At 39.4% G+C, this 24,580-nt stretch overlaps 1 protein-coding gene across 4 annotated transcripts in view; it reads right to left on the bottom strand.

Annotated features, from left to right (window-relative positions):
* Positions 1-24,580, bottom strand: part of SHANK2 (SH3 and multiple ankyrin repeat domains 2) — a 276,475-nt gene that overhangs the window by 109,507 nt on the left and 142,388 nt on the right. For all 4 annotated transcript variants that reach the window (XM_015631014.3, XM_015631015.3, XM_015631017.2 and 1 more), the window contains 3 exons: positions 20,518-20,593; positions 3,978-4,060; positions 2,200-2,324 (listed from right to left, as the gene is read on the bottom strand). In XM_015631014.3, the coding sequence (XP_015486500.1) occupies positions 2,200-2,324; positions 3,978-4,060; positions 20,518-20,593 (284 nt within the window). The remainder of the gene's footprint in view (positions 1-2,199; positions 2,325-3,977; positions 4,061-20,517; positions 20,594-24,580) is intronic.

Raw genomic sequence — 24,580 nt, 5'->3', positions numbered from 1 at the left:
CAGGAATGAAGTATCTGCTCTGCCTCTCATTTTGCCCCCTGCCAAACCAGACTCTCTCCCCCTAACACCCAGTGCTTGCCACGAGTGTAATAAATAGCATTAATTAGGATCCTGGTTGCCCATCAACTCTTTTATTATTCATGTGACATTTATGATAAATGCCTGACATTACTTACAAATGCTTGAGATGGCACTTAGATACAGCGGCATAAACTTCAGAGTCATGAGAGAAATAATTTAGCAGCAAGGCAAGCTGACTACACAACCACTTGCTGACATGTAAATTTAAATCTTATCGTTCAACACAAAAGATAAAGTAGTTTGGCATTCCTAGAAGTGCAGGTGGACTCCTATTTCAACAGTCTTTTGCATCACCGTAAATATCTCTAAAGATGGCTTTCTCCAGCCAGCCAGGACTGTGCACTGCATGTTGGCCATAAAACAGAAAAAAATCCCTTCTTTCTCCAACAGAAAAGTCTTCTGCAACAGCCAAATTGTCATTTCTCAGGATTATCATATTCTTTTAATTAAGTTGCAAAATTCAGAACAGAATAACCCCAAAGAACATAAATTAAACAGAAATGGATTTGATTTGCATGTAATAATGGCTTCTTTCAGAATTAATTACAAATATGCTGGAGTATGGATTAATGTCCTCCTGATTCAGCACAGTATGTGCATGTTTAGCTGCTCTTCTAAGCTAAGGCTAGGAGTAAATTGTCTAGGCAATTAATTATAATTCTTCTCTCATTTGCCAAAAAAAACAGTAAAGCTTTGTGCAGAATCAGTTACCCAGCTTTCTTCCACCCCTTCAGAGATCTTAAAAAAATCCATGGGCATATTTTTCATTCCATAATGAATTAAATTGCACATTGTTCACGATCAATTCTATCTGTGCAATCTGCCAGTACAGATTCTTCATACTTCCCATGGATTAAAAGTCTGACAAGAAAGCCACCTCTAAAAATACAGCCTTGTTTCAAAAACCCCACCTAACAGGAACAGGGAGAGCTTTGGAAGGATCCCTGCCCAGGGAACGCAGCAGTTCCATTTGTAAGCTGGTCTTTAACGCTAAACGCTTCTTCTTAAGTAAACAAACAGCAAGGGAAATGTGCTTGAAGACAGAGATAAAAATGCACATCTATTTACTTTAAAAGCCTGCAAAGCCTGTTCTTTCACGGCTACAGTGTGAGGAAGTGGTGCAACTATTTAAATTCAATCACCATGGGAGTTCAAGGCACACTCCAAAAAAAGCTGTGTTGTACCCTCTCCCGCATGCAAAAGCCAGCTCTGCAGAAATAAACGTTGTAACACCAGGAAGTATTTTACCAAACCATACATGAGCCTGAAGAACACATCAAACCATGTAAAATCAATAGATCTTACAGACAAGGGTTGATCAATCCATCTCAAAAGACCTATTTTTAATTCCCAGTTTTAAAGAACCATGGTATCCCTTTGTTGGTCATGAAAAGATTGTGGAGGGAAGAGGAAGAAAAATCCCAAGTAATTATTTTGCTCCAAAATGCCCAGCAACACTCAAAAGGGGAACCAATTATTTAAACAAAATTTAAAATACCAACAAAAAATCCTGTGAAATATCAAACATGAGATATTTCTGGCATGAATGAGCAGAGTACTTAAATATACCTTTTTTATAAAGTAATTTATACTGCAATAACTTCCATTGCTTATTTTTTTGTATTTACAGTGTAATGTTGGAAAAATTCAATTTCAAGCCCAAGTAATTTGCTTTATTCTCCATGGTTACTAAACGCCACTAGACCACGGATATTTCTGAGTGAAGAAATAGTTGCATAAAAGTCATTAATTTTGGTTACTCCCTGAAAATATTTAGAAGAAAACAGAACTGATAGCCCGCAATAAATATTGAAGTTCATCTAAATTTCAGTAAGTGAAAGAAGACTATGACCTCACAAATATCTCTGAGAGTGTATTCCCAAAGGACAAAAAGAACAACCAGAAAATTCCCAGCCAGCCTGACCATTGTTCTCTATCACTACTTTCCTGAATGCTGCATGAAGTTTTAAATTGATCAAGTGAAGCACATTACTGGTGTTAGCCCACAGAACTTGCTGCTCAGAGGCATCCCACGCTTTTTTACAGAGTCAATTCTCCAACGGGAACATCACTCTTTCCCCAACAGAGCACTGAGAATCAAATTTCAGGATCTCCTACCTCGATCAAAAAGTCTCCAGTTCTCAGGCCAGCTTGCCATGCTACTCCCCCTTCATCCACAGATTCCAAGTACTGCAAAGCAGGAAAGGCTGGAGTTGGGGTGAATTCTTCAATTGGTGTGTCAGCTTTAAAAATAAATACCACATTAAAAAAAGAAAGTTATGGAGTGCTTGCAAATACCACTTGACTACAGGCCTATCATTGGCCATTCCAATTTAGGGTTAAAAATGGTGGGTGCTGGAAGTGAGAGGGATGTGCTTCACGGGAGATTCGGATGCTGGGGACAGAGTGCAGCCCCCTTTGCAATAGCAATCCACAGGTCTTCCTTCCAGAGGAGGAAATACCTGCTCCTTTTCTGACACAAACCAAATCCAACTGCACCAGGCCATAGCTGGGTTCTGATATTCCAGGATATTCAGTATTGGCTCAAGTAACTCTTTTGTGTGCCTGGAAGAATGCTGTAACTCTGGCAACATCCTCCTAAAAATGAATTATGTGCTGGAGCCAGGAGAGAGCATCTGGCCAAACTAGGGGGGTGGGGTGGGTGGCAAAGGATGAGAAAGATCAAGCAAAATTTTTTTTTTCCTCTCCTAAATTTAGATGTGTATAACAAAGAAGAGACAAGAAGAAATCACTTTTTAGGACAGGAGGCACAGCTGGCCCTGTGACAGCCCTGCCTGCCCCTCTATGTCACGTACACACACAGGCAGAAAAGTCCTTGGGTCTTTCACCTGAGGTGCCCCCGCTGCTACAGAGAAAATCTGGGGGAAACTGTTGGGCTCGCCCAGAGGAAGTGAGCCCTGCTCAAAGCATTGATAATCCACAGCAATGCTCAGAGATAAGGCAGTGCCTTGGGCTTTCCTGCTTCAACTCCAAACATTTCATTCGGCTAAAACTGGCAAAGCTTTCCCAGCCCTGCAAATCCACGGTGGCACCGGTTTAGGTTTAGGGGTGGGGAACAGGGAGAGCAAAAGCCATGTCCTAAGAATGAAGACATGGAATAATTTTCATGCTCAAGCAAGTCAAGGGAGAACCCATGTGAAATGAGGGGGAGCAAGAGATGGGACATACCATCACATATATATATTCTTTTTTTAAATACAAAGGGACAAAACTGCACTGAAAGTTAAAAAGCAAAGCATTAAATAGAATGCCTTTTTTGACTCATAGGAATGCCACCGTGATAGATTTTAGCCTACAGAGAAGTGCCGTGCAGCTTAACGTATGAACAGCTTTAAAAATGAGCACACTACAGGCCATGCAACATACATGCAGCTTCTCAAGATATAAAAAATAATCATATTTCCATACTAAAACTGCACCAATGTCACCTTGCAGAAGATCCACACCTTTTTAACAAAACATCCCTCTCTTGTCTATTACTATTCACAGCCCTATTTAATCAGGCTAGCATTTGAAATAAAGCAGCAGTTTTTATGAGGAAAGCAGGTTTCCCATAGTTAAGTAAACTGCACAACAGAACAGATTAATGGCAAAATACTACATCCACCAGCATGAGAAAAATACAGGCAAAACTTTCTCCCCCCAAAATGATTATGCAGTGCTTATCCTATGTAAAAATGCAAACTGCTTCAGAGAGAAGGCTCCGAAATCCATCGGAGTAGTATAGCATACAGAGAATCCTGTTGTCTAGCAACCAAGTGCACCAAGAATAATTCCTGCTTATATTCTGAGATGTATAAATTTCTTCATGCCACTGCACATCACACACACACATACACACACACACACACACACACACACACAGAAGCACATACCTTTTGCCCCTCTGAGCACAAATCCAAATCCTTCATTGTCTTTTTTCTGCAGGACCACTGCCTTTTCTTCTATTATGCAGTCACTGTAGAGAGAATTCCGAGGATAGCGACCATTATTACATCCCTTCATCACCACTGTAGTAGCTGCTCCTCCAGTGTGCAGGTTCATCATCATCACAGCCCGTTAATCAAATAATATTGCAGTAACCAAGCATGGGAAAATATAGAACAAATAGCAGCGAGAGGAAGACAAAGACTGAGCTGGATGGTAAAAGAAAACATGACAAAGCAACTTAAAAGGAATAAAAAAGGCAGAGAGGAAAAAGAAAGCAGAAGAAATCATGCATGGTGGTGTGTGTTCTAAATGAATGACTGGATGAACATGTGATCATGTAATCTGTGAGCTAGCTAGGATTCTAAAAGGAAAAAAAGTAAGTGAACTGAACGACAGTATCATTAATAAACTCCTCAATCGTGGATGTACCAGATGCATCTTCTAGTGAAGCCAAAATGAAACCAACCAGAAGAAAAATGAGGCAGCATTTTAAATTTAAAGATAATAAATTATGATTTTCTATTAGCTAACTAAAAGGCACAAATATATTCTGAAAGCTATGCCTTGCATCAAAAGCCCTTTTTCAATCCTATTGAATGTTGCATGCTGCAAGAATCCCACATGATCATCTGACAGCCTACAATGCTAACAACGTGCAGCTGCCTTGGCGTCATCAAGCACAAATTTCCACAGCATCAAGAATCTGCATAATTGAAATAGTAACAAGGCATGCACAAGCAGGAAAACACATTTTCTAAGGAATATTTCCTGTCTTCTGATAAACAATTAATATTATAAAACAAGGAGATGGTGTAAAGGACTATTTATGTAAGCAGTATTCCCTTAAAGAGAAAGTAGCCTTAGGAATCTCACTGTCATTGGCTAAGATACAAGTAGAAGGTAGATGAGGAAAATTCACAAAATATACAGTAAAATGGGATCTTTCAGATACAGGACACAATCTGTAAAAGCTTTAAGATGTTAAATATCTTTCATTAAACATGAAGTTACTAAAAATATGCTTGAAGCAAAACAAAAAAAGAAAAAAGAAAGAAAAAAATGTGAATTTGCTTTTAGGTACCAAAGCATGGCACAGCATGAGTTGCAGGGGTTAAGTTCATGAATTTTCAGCACTGCAAACTATGCTGCTTTAAAATACCTACAGAACTAGTTTGGATGGAAAGGAGTATGAGCAAGTTTGCTTTCCCTAATTTTATACTAGCCAACTTCTGTTCCCACTGGTCTCATACAGAATCTAGTCCTCACAGCAGTGAATGCAAGGAGAGACTGGATCTGCCTCAGGGCCATTAATAATCCCCAGGGGGAGGAAGAAACTAAATAAAGAGAAATTGTTGTGACCTTTTTATTTAAAGCTCTGAACAAAGAGAGGGATGATGATACCAGGACACCAGTGGACAGCCTCCAAACTCCAGATTTTTCATGCATCACAGACCATCCTTTTGGTGCCTTTCCAACTCTGCAGGATGAAACTTCCCATGGCTGCTGAAGCGATGATGTAAGGTTGTCTTCCAAACTGCAGACTGTTTAACACCACACATGAATTCAACCTGCCACAACGGTGACTTTGTGGGCAAGAGATGGTCTCCATCAGCACCAACAGCTCTTCTATCTCTCAACTTTATTCTGTCATTCAGACATTTCCTGTTCATACAGTTAAAAAAATTCTGCTTCTTGAGAAAGCCCAACACCCTGCTGCTCAGGAAAATCAGGGTGGGATGGAATATGCAACTCTCAGAGCCCACTGAATCTCTCCATCAACATCCTGATGATCTAGAAGCTGACTGCTCCTGCCAGTGCATTGGGTTATTTCCCTCATTTCACCACCACATTCTCAAGGTGGGTCTCTGTGCTTATCCACTCAAGAGTCAACAGCATAATTTTTCTTACTACTTGGTCAAATTAATAAAACACATTCTCTTCAAGTTTCCTTGTAACCAGTCAATAGCTTAATAGAGCTTAGAAGGCAACTTTTGAAATACTAATTATAGCAAGAGTTTGGTTCAAAGAACCCTCTCATGTCCCCTCCTCAAATCCCACTCTCATGTCAGTTCATTTCCATATGGAATTCAGAATTTTATCAACTCAGCAAACTCAAGATCAATTCACCTGGTCTACATCCAAAAAAAAAAATAGGCATCCAGGGTCCTTCCAGAGCCAGCTAATGAAATGGATAGGCATTGTCAAGTTGGGCTCACTTCATCCTAATGTACAGATTAAAGGTTACAAAAACCACCTCTGATTTTCTTCTCATGTACAGCACATCTATTCCATAAACAACCCAGTTTTATACTTCATGTACTGGAAGTGGGGATACCAAATTGCCAACATTTTGCAAAGTTACATGCAAGGGGGAGGTGAGAAGGAAGGGAGGGAGAAACATTTTTGGTGAGAAAATACACAAACTGGTCTCTATTATTTGACAAATACAACTTTCTAATATACAGTTGAAGTCATAAAGAAAACAGCATCACAGACTGGAAAGTAAAAATGTAGGCTTGTAAAAATCAGATGTGTAGCATTTCTTCTCATTTATGTTCCCTAGGAGTAGGGAACCTTCAAAAATCCTATGGCTTGAGTAGCTTTAACGTGTTCAAGCAACCACAGAAAGCAAGTTGATTCTCCACACACAACCCAGTGCTGCAGAACAAAGAACCAGCAGCAGGAAAAGGGAGGAAGACAAACAGGCACACCAAAAAATGAACTGAACTTGCAACCTCCACACTCTTTCTCCCAGAAAAGTTTGCATTCTCAAGCAAACGGGGCAAAAGAGAAGCAGAGTTTAACCTCTGACTGTTTGCAGTGCTGCTTTTTGCTTGCTTTGCCATGCCAGGGCGCTCTGTGCCAGTCAGGTTGGACCCTCCACTGAAGGTCTGTTCACAGTCCACCTGCTCCTGGCAGGCAAAGTGGTGCCAAATGTAAAAGTAGGTCAAAATTCCTCCCCATGAGCTTTCTTGGCAGAGTCTCTTTGATCCCAGAGTTGTTGTAAATACTTAGCAGTAGAACACAGGGTACGGCAACCAGTGACAAATGAAGGTGGCATTACATTAGGAGCCTGCTCAGAGGCCTGAGCTCAAGCAAGAAGAGGAATTTCTTCCCAGGCTCTTTCAGTACAATGCACAGCTCTGTGTGATAACCCTCCCTCTTATCTGTGATATGCCAAATTTCAATAGGTAAAATCCCTGAACTCAATTTCTGTCCTATCCCAAACCAAAATTAAACAGTTTCCATTTCAGAGACGTGTTCTCAGAATACGACCAGTTCCATATGATGGTAATAAAGTGAGTAGTTCTAAAATCAATAGCTCATTACTTAAATAGGGCACACATTGCTTTGACTTTGGGCTGTGTAAGGCCAAGATTCATTGCAGGCAAAGTTAAATGCAAAAGGCAGCCTATCAAGTGCAGGATATTTCTGTGTGGAGCACAATCATAAAAACTTCAGGCCATAATAACAGTCAATGTAAATCTCTGCTTTACTCAAGCAGTAGATATTAGAAAACATACTTGTTCATGAGCTCATGTAGTTTCCTTAACAACTTAAGGCTCAAGAGCTGTGCAGAGCTGTTACAATTTCCATAATTTTACAGACTGAACAATGAAGAAAGGGAAATACAAGGATTTGCCCATGGCCAGACAGATATGTGAGTTTTGAACTCAGCACTGCTCCACATAACAACCATCATTTGTGTGGGCTTTTCAAAACAGCAGGAATTTCTGCTTTGCTAACAGCCCATTAGGATAATATGTGAGGAAGGAAGGAAGGAGAAATGTCAAGTCTTTCATAAAGACCTGTATGAAGAAAATAAAGGTTGGAGTGCAGGTTCCTGCTGGAGGCAGGCCCACAAAACCTGGTTTCCTGTTCTCATCAAGGATAACTACACCCTATCTTAAGGCATGACTTATTCCACAAGTTAAAATACTAAATTACAGAGGTGGAAACTATCAGGACTACAGGACGTGTTTAGGCAAGTTTGTATCAAGTGTTTCATTGTTGATTTTGATCTGTAAAACAGCATGTAGAGGACACTCCACTGAAAATTATCAGCATTATCTGGAAACAAAAGTGGCTATTTGCTATATTGTCAGTCTCTCCCCAAGGCAGAGGAAAAAATGAATGTAAAAAGGAATTATTTTCCCGATTCTCTGCAATCATGCATCCCCTAGAAATGTAACCCAACCTTTTCAGCTTCAGTAGCAGCTGAGTCCACAAGCCCTTCGGTCAGGACTTGCTCTTCCTGTGAGTGAGAAGTGAACATGGCTCTCTCTTTCAGTTGGCCTAGTAAATCTAAATCTATTCATTAGCCCTCTTCCCCTCTCCTCAGCACTCTTGCAATTGCAATCTTTTGGAAAGATCTACTGAGCTCACAGCTAGATACATCCTCGAAGAATCAAGTGCTCTGCCAGGTGCAATAAAATGATATCTAAATCATTCCATAAATTTATATGCAACGTCTGGAAGCAGTCATGCTAATTCCTTTCACGATAAGATGGCCAATTTATGGTGGTTATGCTTAAGCCAGAGAAGGGCATTTGGGAAATCTATTCAAGAGGAGAAGTCCTTTGTGCATTATCCAACAGTCAATCCCTGTTAAAGACACAAAATATTCAAAAATATTCTCTTCCTTTTTTTTGGAAGTAACCTGTTCTGATACTACATAAAATGGAAATTATGTCTGCAGCAAACCTGACTGTAGGATATAGCAAACTTTCAGTGGGAAAACATTTCCTGTTACTGCTGGAAGGGGTCAACCTTACAATTTTTAGTCAACTACTCTAATGGCTTCAGGAAAATTGGCTAATCCTACTAATTAAGGCCTTCAAGATTAATGAAGACTCTTTCTGTGATTACTCAAGGTTCCCAGGCATTGATCATCCACTTTTAGGTCTCACAGAAGAGCTCTCACAGCTCTCCTGTGTCAGGCACAGCAGCAATCACTTGTTCAACAGGCAGCAGTTATAGCAGCAAATGGGTTCTGTGCACAGCAGATAGGAAAATACACAGGCTGTCCCTAAGAAACCCACTGGCAACCCAAACAGAGACAGTGAGATGTAGCCAGCCATTTATTCAAACTCACAGTGACCTCTCCCTTCACAGAACCTTAGGATCCCAGAATGGGTGGGGTTGGCTTACTCTGTACAGCTGAGCAATCCTAATGTCACATATGACAAGTCTAAATTATTTTACTTTAGAAGATATGTTTCTCTGGAAGTTTATAGCAAACTGTATTTGGGAGGAAGAAAATATTTCCAAATAGAGGGGTCAGTACCTCAGCGCTTTCCTCAAGGCAGATAGAATCCAGCAATAGAATAGAAATACTGGAGAGCAGTAAAATTTGAATTGATAAATTCCTTACTAGGCAGCTGAAGACACAAGTCCAAGAGTATGATCATGGTACAATAATTAAAATATGACGGAGAAGGGACAAAGAGAATCACATAGAACTAGAAATTCTCCAAGTCATTCTGCTATTTCATATAAAAAAAATAATTTGAAAAATCAGGGCTGCATATTGAAGTGCAGCATGGAATCACATGCTTAGTACTACCTATGTATCTCAGCTTCACAGGTGCTCTCAAAGAAATCCAAGATCAGAATCTTTACTGGCACAGATAATTGGTTCTGTGTCAGTACCTGACTAGCACAGCTGGCACTCAAATAAAAAAACCCAGAGAAGACAGACAAGATCACCATTACCCCTTGCTTGCACTGGCTTTATAATTTGTGGTGAACAGTTTCAAATTGCAACAGAAAGGACATGGTCTAACTTCTCCTTGGTAAATGTGGCATAGCTGTGTCTTTCTCAGCTGGCTATGTTCAAACCAGATGAAGGAAAAGGAAAATAAGAAAGGAAGCTCCAGCAATACTCCTGTAACCTCCCCGTATTCATATATTTGTCTTTCCAATCTCCTGTACCAGTGCTGTTTTTCTAAAGTTAGTAAACATCTTGTGGAGCTCTTTGATCATGAGAACAGAAAGGCTGCAGATTTTGCTTTGAAATCTGCTGATGAAAGAGGAATATCTCAAACTGTGGCTGTTTTAAAAAACATGGAGATATTCTCCAGTTCTGTATCGGCACTCCACTGTGAGGGAATCACAGGCTCCAGTAAAACCTGAGAGAGTACATCACATCTTCCACCTAAAGAAACCTGTTTCATTCACACTTCTAAACAAGGAATCAAGCCATCTTTATTGGATTTTGTATAGTTGATACCCTGGGTGAAAAAAGAACAGTTCTTCACTAAATCCCCAAACCCACACTAATATCAGCCATGAAGGGATTCAGTAAGAATTATGAAGTCAGAAAGATGGTGCTGCTTTTTCCAGCCTGTGATCAGCAGAGGTGCCCAAAAACTCAACCATCATTATAAAGAAGCAACCTATCTTAGAGAGCAACAGTGCTGTACACTTCAATGGGTTTATGCCATAAAGCTTTACCAAAAATACAGTTTTAAAAGGGAAATATTAAATTTCACAATAGAAGTGAAAAGTAGTTGAACAATTTCTTTATGTAGAATGAAGGAGAAACTTTGTCTCTCTCTTCCCCCCCCCCCCCCCCCAGTCCACATTCCTTCATTCAGCTTTTAAATACATTTAATATCATATTAAGTAGGTGTGTAGGAGAAGGGAGTAGCCAATCTAAAGTAATACTTTTCAAATAAATTGATTTGGCTATTGGTACGTTCATTTTTTTCCCATTTTCACCTTATATTGCTAAAACTGCAATAACTTGCGTAAAAATATTCATACAGCAAACCAGGAAGTCAGCTTCCTGGGAAGAGAAATCATCCAGTACAAGTCTGATTCTATATTATGTAGCAATCTCAGGATAGGATATGAAGGCAATAAAAAAGTCATTGGTAAGTTCATAATCTTAAGAAAATATATATATAGGGTATATATGCACCATATGCATGGATATATTGATACCCATGTATAAATACGTTTATACACACTCATAAACAAGTATTTTAGCTTTCTTTAAGAGATATTATTCTTTCACATCTGCACTAGTAGAGAGAAAACAAAAAAATCATTGGGGGTGAGGAAAGTGGCAAAATGAGCTTAAATGATCTTAAAAATTAAAGCATAATTCTTCTGTATTAATTAATTTCATTTGTCTTTTAAAAATGAACAGTCATTTCAAACACCACACATGACAAAGTGAAAACCAGACATGAGACATGCAGGCAGGAGTCCTTCTGCTATGGAACAGGAGAGTTTTATAGCCCAGAATCTTTCCAACCCCTTCAGACAGATGTTCCACCTAGCACAGGAATATTTTGGACTCCAGCACACTCCACTTTCACCTGATACTTATCAGCAATTTTCAGGTTTAATTATCAAGCATTTTAGCAGTGTGATCCTGGACTGTGAAAATATTAATAATTTTCATTGCTAATACAATGAGCCTTGAGCAAACAGGCTGTCCAAACACTCACATATGTTTAGGTAACCAGAATATTTATCTAATAAACACTTTACTGTTTAGGTTTGTATTTTCCTACCCCAAACCAGCTGCAGTTCCAATCTTTGATGTTACCACCAAACCACAGAGAAATAGGAATTTTCTCTCTAATCATCTTAACATGCAAAATATTTAGATAAAAGGAATAATAATTATTGATGTTAAATCCACTGTTTTTTATATAGTTTGTGGTTTGGGTTTTTTTGATTAATAATTTTTCTGCCTTTTTTGCTAAAATTGGTCACAGATAACCTCAGTACCAATGAGAGGAACATGTTCAGGGTTATCAAACAGGTCAAGTAACAAAGGCAGAATAAGGGAAGCAACTTCAGTTACACCCTGGGTTTAAAAGAAAACAAACAGAAAGTGTTTTATGAACACTTTTTAATTGTGTTACAAGCCCTTTAAGGTAGCAGTTTGACCTTGCATGTCTTTAAAACAATTATTAAACTTGCAGTACATTTTGGTATTGTAACTCCACCTGCTCCAAGAGAGTGTCTAAACAAAAATAAACTATGAAATAGGGGAAAGAAACAGATGATTTCAGGACTGATAATAAACATGAGTTTCAGATTAGTTTTAAGGGCTCCCTCAGGTTTTACATCACACCCTGTTTGCTATGATGAGCAGGAGGAATTATCATTCTGCTGTCCTGCATTCCTTGGAAAATAAATACAACCCTGACCACAAGGAGTGTGAGTAGCCCTGACTGTTCATTTCAGCTTTACAGATGGAAGTATTTCACTTACAAGTCTGCATTGTACAGAAGAGCACAGTGCTTAAATCAGTGTTAGACACACTGTAAAGTTTTATGACAAAAAATATTATGCCTTTAGTATATAACTTACAAGTAAGTTTGAAGTTCTGTCCCAAAACAAATGAGGCCTCACCAAAGGCATAAAGTTTTTCTGAAAACATCTTTATTCTTCTCCAAGAGCTTTAAAAGTACAGTGTAAAGTGAAAAACTCTGATTTTCTAGGATTTTGCACAAAAGAGTTGTAAAGGTGATGTGAATTACAGCTAAATTTTCACATATCCCTTTAAAAATCCTGTTTATAATCGTGTTATTTCACAGTCTCATTAACATCAGAAAGGAGGTGGCAACTCTACCTTCTTTTCTGAAATATATTCTCCCTCTCCATTTTTCTAGTTGTGATAAGCCCCTGAGTTATTTTAAGTCTACTCCAAATTTTGCTTACCTGCAAGACAAAATGTCTTAACTGCTCTCCTGCCTATCAGCATCATAATTTTCAGCAAGTCTGTCAAAGCATGGCCAGTTTAGCCCAAAATGTTGGTAGCAGTGAAAAAATCACTGACTTTGTAATTTAATTTAAATTGGCCATGACTTATCTTAACTATGTTGAACTGGAACCTGTCTTTATTGCCCACATGCCTTTCACATTCAGCTCATTGGTTGCACTGATATGGAATTTCTGGGAGTATGAAGCTTTAATTTTCTGTGTACTGGAGACAGGGTAAAAATGTTGGTTTATCATTTCAAGTCAATTCAGATGCACAGATTTTAATGTATTTCAGAATTTATGGTGCTGGAAGTGTTTGCAGCAGAGGTATAAACCATCTCTGCCATAGGTGCAACTGCTCCAGGTTTGGACATGCTGGTCTAAAGGATCCCACAATCTACCCAGCATCAGCCCCACTTTTCAACTGCAGCACCAAACTCTCAATTCTGTTATCTGGGCCCTAGAAAAATTAGAGAAATTAGAAGGCATGTGGGTAGCGGTCTTTTTTTTCACCCCAAAATGCAGTTCTTAGTGCACACATTTCACACTCGCTATTCCTCTGCTCAGAACTTGCCAGGAACTCAGTTTTTGTGTAACACTTATCCCTTAAAGCCAACCTTTTGTTGATACATTTTAGTGCTTGTCAGACATCATCTCTCAGAAAATAGGCTGACATTTTGTGTAAGAGAGAGCGGGGAGCCCCAGCAGCATCACCATCTACTCAATTGGTGCACCTGCCAATCATTCCCATAGAGCATGCTGTAACATCCACAAGGGTGGAGAGAGCATCTGCTTCTTGGCTTGGGGAAAGAATAACACTTTCAAAGGGCTTGGATAAAGCCCTGCTCTGTCCAGCAGGTTCCTGGCATTCAGTAGCAGCTCAGGCTGTGGATTTAAGTCTGACACACACAGGACTCAAGCCCAGACCTGCTTTAGTCCAGGTGAATGCTCCACCACCAGCTATTGTTTGCTCTTTAGCTGCTCCCTCCTTGTTGGGTTTGACTCCATTTCTTAAAGAAACACAGCTCCAGCACATCTGGTTTGTCCCAGGACAACAAGGCACCCTCCTTCACCAACTTCCTTTTGCACCACGGATGAGACTCAGCATGAAAATCCACCCCTTTCCGATTTTGGATCATTGCAGGTTTTAAGAGAAACAAAACACAAATGTTGCCTTCCAGCCACCCTGAGAATTTTGCCTCATAGATAAAATTATCCAAATGCAACAAGTATTTGTGAAAATCTGCCTGGAAAAGGGGGGTGGGAGGGGAGAAGAGTGGTTTAAATCACTCCCACTGGAGGCAAGCCCACAGTGCGAGCTCACCAGTTATTTGTTCCATTTGAGGCTGCCAAAACTTCCAACTGCATCACTCCCAACAAGAGGCACCATATGGAGGTTTGCTCATCTGGTGATGAGGTGACAGCACTGCAGCCAAAGTTGCCCTGGGGCAGAGAATTAAATCATTGCAGGGGCTGGGATGCAGTAATGGAGAGCACTAATTATAAAAAACCTAATCATTCTCCTTTCTCCCCACTCCAAAAAACATCCCATTTGAATCTCCTGTTTTCCTCTGCCCTAATTAAATGGCTCTTGTTTCTAACCAACCTGCTGTCATGCCCTCACAAACTTCTTTCTGCATCTCCAATCCTTTTTCTTTACTTTTCTAGTTTCCTCTATTCTAATTTAAAGAAAAAAACCACTTCATTCCCCCCCATGCACAGGACATAGGCTGCTGCTTTCAGTGGTGACATTTAAATCCATGCTGTCCTCCAGCATCCGGCTGCAGGAGTTCCAGAGGAAATCCTACTGAGCCTGGGAGTACCAATTGCTGTGCAGGAAATGGCACAGCCCCCAAATCCCAGCCCTTGCAAGCAGCAACTTTACCCCAGGCACACAGTTGGGTGTGGACTAGTAGTAGAGGCAGATCCTAAAAGTTTTTCAGAAGGAGCATTGTAATTCTAAATTTGGGAAAGGCTGTATTTTTATTTTTTTTTAGCTCTTGATCTCTCTTTGCTAACACCTACCATTAAAAATTTAGGCAAATATCTAGGCCAGAAAATGCCTGACACATTTTAGTCATTAGTTACCAAACCATTAGTTGCTAAAAGCTGAAATCTTACTGAAGTGAGTTGAACAAACTTCACTGTCAAGGCAGCAAACAACTTTAAAATGTACTTACAAACTATTGGAAACTTTTATCACTCACAGTAGAGTTTTGCATCTTACTGTAATTGTATTAGACCTTAATAGTGCAATTATAGTACAGGTTTAGATGCAGAGGCAATTCAGATGCACACACACACACACACACACACATCCTTTCTACCTCCTACTTCAGCAATTCCTTTCAATATTGGCTGTAGTCACCAGCAAAAAAAGCTCCATCATGGCATCACACAACAGCAGGGGAGGCAAAGTGTAAAGTTGTTTATTAGCAAGCAAAGGAATTCCCATTAGAAATTGAATAACTGTAAAGGAAAAAATTCACATTTTACATCTCCACCTGCTCTGCAGAGGCTACAATGCATTAGTTATTGCTTAAATACATATGCAATTCTAAAAATTGCATCAAATTATGCTCTTCAAGTTAATGAGGCACAAAGAATTAAAACAGAGCTACCCTTGCCCTTCTGCCTCACATTAAGAGCAGCTCAGTGTCATCAGACTGTCACACAATTAATTCCGAACAGAGAACTGGCAAGTTGAACAAAATAACTTTAGACATCAGGTGAGATTACATGTACACAAAACATCTGACATACTTCTTTTTTCCCTACAATGTGGCTCGTGCTGACTGTTCTCTGTGCCCAAAAGAACCATGATATCACATCTGCAGAGATTTAAAATCATTAAAATCTCAGAGAGCTTTCAGATGTATCCACATCAACTGTCTCACAGGGTTATATATAATTACAATGATAAGCATACTCAGATATTTTTGTTACCATCTTTAGGCAGAAACTGAGCTATGTGTATAGGTAAAAAAGTTAAAATGCCATTGGTTTTACTTGTTTCCAACAGAGGAAACCTAGGATTATGTTTAAAATATATGCCTGCAGGTAAGAAGAGCTGTAAAATCACTTTCCACTTATTATCAATGTGTCAATCCCAGATTGTGGATTTATTGTTAAGAGTGAACAGCACCATTTTAATCTCCCATTTCCTTCAAGGGAGCACCTGAACAGTACAGACTTCCCAGGAAACATAAGTACTGTGGAACTGGTGATAGCCAAGAGAAAACAAACAAACAAAAGAGCAATTCACAGAATCTTAGAATGGTTTGGGTTAAAAGGAACCTTAAAGATCATTCAGTTCCAATCCCATATCATCTAATTCTTACCCCAATTCAGAAAATCCTATTTATTCTCTGTGTAACAACAATTCTCTCACTGTTCTGCCCAGGCAGAACCAAAATGAAAATGTGGGAAGCAGGATATAAAATATAACAACAACTCTTATACCTTCCCTTAACTTTTGCAAGGATCCATTTGCCAGGATTTAGTGGATTGCTGCCAGGCAAACAGCACTCAGCAAGCACATATGACAAATTCCCCACTCCAGGGACACAGGGTCACCTTAACCAGGAGAAAATCCCTTTGCTCCCTGTCAGTTTTACATTTCTCACCACTTGCAATGGCCGGAGCTCCACTAAAACTTTCCATCTGTTTTAAATCTATATTTTATTATATTAAAATCTATATTTAAAGAGATGAGAAACTGCATTTCTCCAGAGGGATAATTATTTATGTGAAATATCCACATGAAACCAGATCTCAAGAAAGTATTTTGCATCAGACTGAGAGCTTCCACTAAAAAAATGTGCATAACTCATAATGCTTAAACTACCAAGACAGCACCGCTTCCGTCAGAACTTTGGGACAAAGGTATCCAATAGGCATATTCTGTGGGCTAAAAGAATTAAAAATATAACCAAGCTCTCCATAACATGCTGAGTTACAGGGGCAGACAGCTTCAGCTGTGCCAAGGAGTCTCTCTGAGCTGCTCAGGATTAAAGCTTATGCTGCTCTGTCCAACAGCACAGATGACAACAGCAACAGAGAATAGCCTGGAGAGAATCTCTCCGTTTTTTATTAGGTGTTTGTATATAAACTGGCTTTTGAAGAGCTGCTCCTGTCAGCTTCTACACTTGTGGGACAGGGATGATGACACCTGACTCCAAGTAGAGGTAATAGGTTAATGAATTAAGCTTTTAATTAAGTTTTCTTACGGATTACACCATCCTATTTTCCTTTGTCTTACTCCAGAAAAACAGAACAAAAACCATAAGGCAAATCTATTTGGTCCTGCCATTAATGTGGTGGCAACCAACCTTTGGAAAAGGTTATTTGTCATCACATCCTCTCCTGAGAGCTCCTTAATACTGCTGGAGTCATGGGATGTCAAGGAAAGGCATCAGGAAAACTCCCATGCAAGGATTGGAACCAGTTAAAGTGTCTGGAGAAGAGCCCCCATGTGAAAGTCAATAATTCTGTGAAGAAAGTCACAAAATAAGCAGGAGACCTCCCATTTATGTGCACATTTGATGGCACTGAGGTTGGCATTCAGTTGTGCTACTGACTTTTGCTACTGCCCTGTTCTGCTGGGGGTGGGAGATGATGCAAAGAATGCAGTAGGAAAAGTTTCCACTGTCGTGTCCTGAAGTTCCCAAATTCATGGAGGCAATGGATCATGTTTTCCACCATACCAAGTTTATCATTTTTACATAGCACCACACTGTCTCATATTATTTATGTCTCCAGAGTGTAAAACTAAGTTTTCACTGCATTATCAGTCCCATTCCATTTAAAAGGGTGATAACATTTTACATTTCAAATTAAATAACTAATTAATTCCACATATTTTCCTTACTGAACAATCCACTGTCCCATCTTGAAAGAATTAATCAATTCCCTCACTTCAGTTAAAAAGCAAATTAAAAATGATAATTTCTAAAGGTTTACCTTAGCTTTAAGTATTTAAAAATAAATTTATTTTTTTTTTAAATTTGAACATCCATTTTATGCCTTAGCAATACTTTCTGTTAACAACCTTGATGAATTAACTCATTAACACCTTACAAATAATTTCATTTGCATTAACTGATGACAAATCCAGGGAAGACAAAGTTCAGAGATTGGCAGAGCAGTCTTGCATTATCTTCCTGCAGTTTTAGTGGTGTACCTGCTTTTTTGGACAAGGAGCGGGGATTTAAACTGAAAGAAGTTGAAATTAAGAAGAAATTGTTCCCTGTTGAAGGCATCAGCATTTAAAGCAGATAATACATCAGACCTGGTAGTTTCAAATATTATATTGTATTTGTATGATATTTAGTGACTATTTGCACAGGCAAGCAAGTCTCAGTGCCCTTCTCCACATTAGTAAGCATCCTCCCCATTTTCCCGAAGTTAATGTATGGATAACTGATCTTTTATGCAAAGCTGAAATAGGATTTAATGAACCTTCATTACTCAAGCTGCACATTTTCCTCAAGATGAAAAATGCCATGTACAATGTATTTTCCTGCATGTGAATAAGCCCATTAATATAGATTTCTTAACAGAGTGTTTCTACTCAGCAATTTTTGCCCTTTGGGAGGGAGAAGGAAAGAGAGAAGAGAGCAGACACTTCCCCTCACTCCCCCACATCATCTCCAGAAAGGAACTGGATCAGCTTTGTTAATACTTTGGATTCAGAGCTGTTCTTAGCACAGAGGCACAATTGCCTTCTGACAAATGTTTATGAAACCTTTGCTGCCAGTGTTAAATCGGTTCTAATGTATTCTTCCCCAACTTTGATACAAAATCATAACAGAGAAAGTAATCAAATCAATACAAATCTGGCAATATCAAAAATTGCTCTCACTTTCACACCTTGTTTGCCTCTTTGACTAATTCCCCTCCCTGAAGAAGTCCTTGTGAGGCATTAAATCTGGATGTACCACCAAGAGGCATTAATCTCCAGACAAGTTCTGAAATGCAAATTATTTTTGCTTTAGCAGCAATACGCAAGCATCAGTGAGATCACCATTCAGAGGTACAAAAAGCTGATTTGCAGCCTCAGTCTTCTAACCTGAAACACAACTTGATGTGTTATTGGTTTTTTAGTTTTCCTGGGGTTACTTTACAAAAATTCTAGATTTACCATACTTTGCTGAAAAAATGTGTTAAGCAAGTCTACCTTTCCACAGTATTTTTTGTATTTCTTGGAATTTCAGATTAATTCTGCCTCTTCCTACCTTTTCCTCTCAATTTCCACTATTACCCTTCCAAATGGATCCACTGGGTCTCAGATTCTCTGAAACTCAAAGAGAGTTTTCTTCCAAACCTTGCCAGGAGAGCTCTGTTGCTTTCCCTCTCTCTACTCAGACAATTAATAGATATCAACTGCAGACACACTTCATAACTAATTTATATAAGGCTGTACAAAAGCTCATTTTTTTCCTAATTATCTCTCCTGCTCAGTCCTGAATCAGGTAAGGCACATTTTTTGAGAGCTTTACTGTTGCACTGCACAAACCCAATACCTTTAGGAAAAAAAACTCAAAACAACAGAGAAATAAACCAACAAAAAAAACCAAAAACAACAAAACCAACCTTAAAAAAAAAAAGACAGGTGGAAATGAAGATTTTGATGGAATTGACATTTTCTGTGAAAAAATCTTGCTGTTAGAAAGTAGCAGGAAGTTTCCATGTGGAATTATTTGATATCTCTGAGGCTACATGCAGAAGACACAGCTTCTCTCTTTTGCAGAAACAATCCTATCCATTCTCACTGAAATATAGAGACAAGTATATGGATTTTGTAGACTAATGATCATTCAAAGAACCTTGCAAAAAGCCAACTCTTCTCACTGCAAACATCCCCAATAACCAGTGAGTTTGCTCTGCAGAGGCTGTCTCAGAGTATGGGCTCACAGCTTCTCTTGACAACTTTACCATCATCAGACTCCCCCAGTCAATCATATCATGTCCAGCTGGGAACTCCCTCCCCAAATTGTTCAACTCACATAGAAACTATGCCTGAACCTGGGAACAAAGTCTAAGATTCCAGAACAGAACCAACAGTTACCACATTTTTCTTTTTTTAAAATTTTAATATTGAGCTACATTACATGCTGCCATTACATCACACATTTCATAGTTTTTCTCCTATAATAAATGTGGTTTCCTTGAAAACTACAACAACAAAAACAAACAAACAAAAAGCAAAACAAAAAACAAACATAAAACAACCCAAGCTATAGTTGGACATTCAGAAGAGAAGCATACCAATTCCAGTATGCCACTAAAATTTCCTCAAGAAGACACCAAAACCTAACCAGGTTCTGTGTTTTAAAGGTCATCAGCAACCATTGCTACCAGCAATCAGCTGTATGTTCAATGTATATCCATGGGGGAGAAGAATCTGCTTAAAAATCATGAATTCTCCACAAATAAATAACCTAATTTCACATTTCCAGCAGCTTCAATTCTACTCAGGTTCCAAAGTTACTGTTCAAAACAACAAATCTCTTTCACCACTCCCAAAACAAAACAGTGAAACTTGTGACTTCACTGCTCCCGAATTTTCTGCACCCATCCCATACAAACAAAGTAAACTGCAATAAAAACCAATGTAGAAGTTAAATCGTACCCTCAGAAGTTTTGTTTAGTGGTCTGCTTCCCTCTTCCCCTCCAAAGGCAAAATCAAAAGTAACAATTAAATAAAACCCAGGAAGGTTTTGTAAACAGATTGCAACCAAAAGGAAAAATTCTTACCTTGAAGCATCAAAGCTGTCATAGGATCCAACCGTGTAGTGTCTGAACAGCTTCTTTGTTCTATCTGTTCTTGTTTCTGCACAGAGAAAAAAGGTTTTTCAATACTTCCATATTTCTTAATCAAGTGCTGGAGTGTTTGTTACATTCTCTTGCAGTGAATGAATGTAGTTTCAAGGCATTTCAGAAAAAAATGTTGGCTTTGGAGATATTCTTTAATCATATCAGACACATCAAGTTAGTAAGAAGAACTTCTTGAGATCATGAATCACATCATTCACAAGTTTTAAAGCTCCAGTCACATGCTCAGTAGCAAAAACTTTTGTGTCCAATATTTGGTACTTTTATAGCTAAGTGGCAAAAAAAAAAAGAAAGAAAGAAAGAATAAAAATCTGCAACAGATATCAGAAATGTTGGGAACATAGGTAGAATATGCAAATCAATATTTTTTTGCCTAAGTGCAGGTTGGTCCTCCAATGAGATCGCCTTTGCTTTGGCTAAGAGACATCAAAAATCAGATGGAAAAGTTTCTGGTTTAGATTATGACAATGAAAGTCTCATCTGCACAGCTGAGGGACTCTCCATGGAAGGACAGACTGACACAATCCCCATAGATTTTATTAATTCCCCAAGCCAGACGGAGCCCTCAAAGCACAGCATCTCTGTGGCACAGCTTTTAAGGATGGTACAAATGACTGAGATATTGGTGTCAAATGACCAAGGGCAAGCCTGCAGAGAGAAAAAGAACATCAGAGCAGGATGGAAGGGCTTTGAACATAGCCAAGGAGCAGAGAAAGTCTTGTGAGGCAGACTTTGGGAAGAAGGGTGGGAAAAATGCACATTTCCTTATTTTAATCAGTACAGCTGACATGTAAGTGGATCATGCCCCCAGCTGGAGCCATAAATACAAACACATCCAGAGAAATTCCAGCTGGAAATATACATGCAGGTTGCAGCTGGCTAAAAGAGTAAGAAAGTTATTTCTTCAGAGCCAGTTGGCAAGGTACAAGAAAAGCAGTACTAGGGAAAACCAGAAATATTTACATACATTTTGTCGAGACCAGCCAGCCTCCATCCTACAGGAGGGCCAGAGAAGGAGAAAATCCCTATTATAATATGAACTCTACTTGATAATTTAGTTTATTTTGTCCCTTTGTCACTCACCTACAACCTGTATTTTCTGCCTAAAAGGCCTTTCCTTTACCCAAAATTCCTGCTCCTACTGCACAAATTGCAGCCTGTTCCCCATTAAGAAACATTCTTTCTTCATCCATTCCAAAAATCAGGTTCATACCAAGAGACATAAACAGAAAAAACACAGAAAATCATAAACCTGGAATCTACTTTGAGTTTCCCTTGGCCTCTTCCCTTTCTCGGAAGTCCCTCAGAAATGATTACAAGAAATAAATTATGATGAAGAATATTTTGAAATTTTAGAGCAACTTCTTGAGCTTTAAGGAGCCAGATGTTTCCCCTGCAGAATCTGTTTTCTATAGCATAATATTTCAGTGCTATAAGGAATACAAAGTGGGTGGGAGGGATGGGAAGGCACAGCAAGACAGAGAGCTTTGTTCAGCTGCTCAGGATTGCAGAGCCAGCACTCTTCAGCTGCAGCTTGGATCTGCTCCCCGGGTCTGCCACCCCTCTGCTTCCCCCTTCTCCTCAGAGCAGGGATTATTTGTGAAAACAGAAGCCTTGCAAGGCGCTGAACTCGAGGCTAAGTGGCAGTTTCCCAGGCTGCTGTGTTAAGTTCTCTAATTACCCTCTTTCCCTCAGCTCCGACTCAGATTCCAGGCTGCCCTATTACACAGCATAAGTACACACACCCAGGAGCAGGGGAGGAGCACCAGGAATCTGCCATCAGAATGAACTGGGGACTGAAGAAGGAAAGGGATTCCATTCTCTGACTTGACAAAAGAACACAAAGAAGCCATAGGCAAATGTCTAACAAATACTGTTCTGAATTCAAGACAAATATAACATAGTAACACTGTTACAAGTGTATTAGCACGAAGGGGTTAGCTCTAGGCTTCCCTGGACTTGTGCCCATTCTTATGTCCCAGGTTTTCTTTAGACCAGCAGTCTTTATCAAAATGCTTTGCAGCAAGTTAGGACTATCTAAGACTACCAACCCCATCATCATTTAAAAAATTTTACAACAGAATTTTTTGAGGATTTCTTCTTAAACTTGGTTGCAGGCAGATTAGAAAGACCAGCAGGAACATATGGGCAAGAAGGTCTAGAAAAACATTATTTAGCAGTTTTATTTTTAAAACTACAATTATTTTAATAATACTGCATTCTTACTGAGAGGAACATCTGTCACCACAGGTGAAAAGTCACTACATCAAGTTGGATCAGTTCAAAATGTTTTTCTAAGAGGTAGAACAAAACACTAGGGTTTGCAAAAGTGGTCCAGTTTCCTTTACATTGACAGAAGAGAGAAACATTGAGATATCACTTGAAATTTCTAGATTTCTCGAGAAGCCCATATTTTACCACAGTAAATACCATAAGAGCACAACAATTTTTTCTTGGGCCATTTTCTGCTGAAGCCAGTGGAGCTGCAGCAGAAATTAGCCGTGTGCCCGGGCAACAGTGGCAATCAAATAATAAAGCCCCAGCTGTTTCTTTATTAGAATCATTTATTGTTGCAGACATCTCAGTGAGCAGCAGGATCAAACCCTGCCCTTCCAGAATGTAATTTACAGGGTTCAAAGAGGGGTGAGTACCGAGAAAGTGTAGGTGGAAAACATTTCCTCCTTTCTACACCTCAGGGGTGGTGAGGGCTTTCCTCCAAATAAATGTAGGGCTTCCTGTAGATTCTCTGTCGCAGTCTCATAAGTGACCACAGGACTTCAACAGATCTTGCAGACATTATCAAAAGCTGAAAGATCACTGCCATGAAAAGCAAGAAATGAATTTTGGGCTCCAAACCACACAGATTAGGCCACTCGTGCTGTTTCAGCCCACGTAACAATTGTGGGCCTGTTCCAGCAGCCAGCCTGATTCCCACCCTGACACTCCAGCTTGGAGTAGGTTGCTTACATATTTGATATGGCTTTGGAAGGGTAAAGAAATAGGAGGGGGAAAAATCCCAAAGCAGCCGTCTCCATTCCTTCTCTCCTCCCTGCTGCTCCTCGCAGGGCATTCCAGCGCCGTGTTTCCAAGGAAACTGCACAGAATGCTCTGCCAGCGGGGATGTTGTCAGAGGCCTGCCAGCACTCTAGGAAAGGTTCAGTCACCAGCATGTCCCCGGGATGAACACAGGAGTGGAACAGCAGAATTTGTGCTGTTCCAAAGGCACAGCACAACAAAGAGCAGCAGGCTTTCCCCATACACCACTGGTGAAGGTGTGTTTTATCCCCACCCCAAAACATGCAGCTTTTCCTTCTTCCTTCCCTCCTCTCCAGTGACAGCCCTGGGAGATGTTTCACTCCCAACAGACAATTAAAAATGTTCTTTGTAAGAGCAGTTCATGTACAGCACCCAAAACAGTGGCAGATGCTAAAGCTTTCCCCCTGCACCTTCCCCTTCCTGGTGGAAAACCCCTTTCCCAACCATTTATGTTGAGGTTTAGACCAGAAGTTACTCAAAGCTGAGGAAAGCAGTCTAATAATTAAGTCAGTAAAAATTCACAATTCAAGGACACTTGTGCTGGTTTGCAACAAGACAGGGCTCCTATCTTATGAGTTTTTCCTTAAATTGATCCAAATTTAGCCATAAGAGAAAGGGGAGAAAAAGTTCATGGGATTGAAAACATCAATAAGAAGAGTATGCATTTTTCTATCCCACGTATATCCAAAATATCTGCCTACCAAATGATGCTCCAGAAATTAATCACATTAAAAGAAAAAATATTCTTCATACCACAAACTGTGAAGTCTCAGTAACTTATTTCACTTATTCCCTTTTCCCCTTAGAAAATAGAGATTCATCAAAACTGGGTTTTCTATTAAATATGATACATTAAAAAGGTGATGAGAGAAGTTTTTTCAGGCATATGATACAATTGTTTAACATGACATTTCTTATTGCTTTCTTTGAGCATTTCATTTGAGCCATA

The sequence above is a fragment of the Parus major genome, chromosome 5 (assembly GCF_001522545.3).
Source record: "Parus major isolate Abel chromosome 5, Parus_major1.1, whole genome shotgun sequence".
Classification (NCBI taxonomy): domain Eukaryota; kingdom Metazoa; phylum Chordata; class Aves; order Passeriformes; family Paridae; genus Parus; species Parus major.
This window is presented reverse-complemented; position numbering and strand designations above follow the sequence as displayed.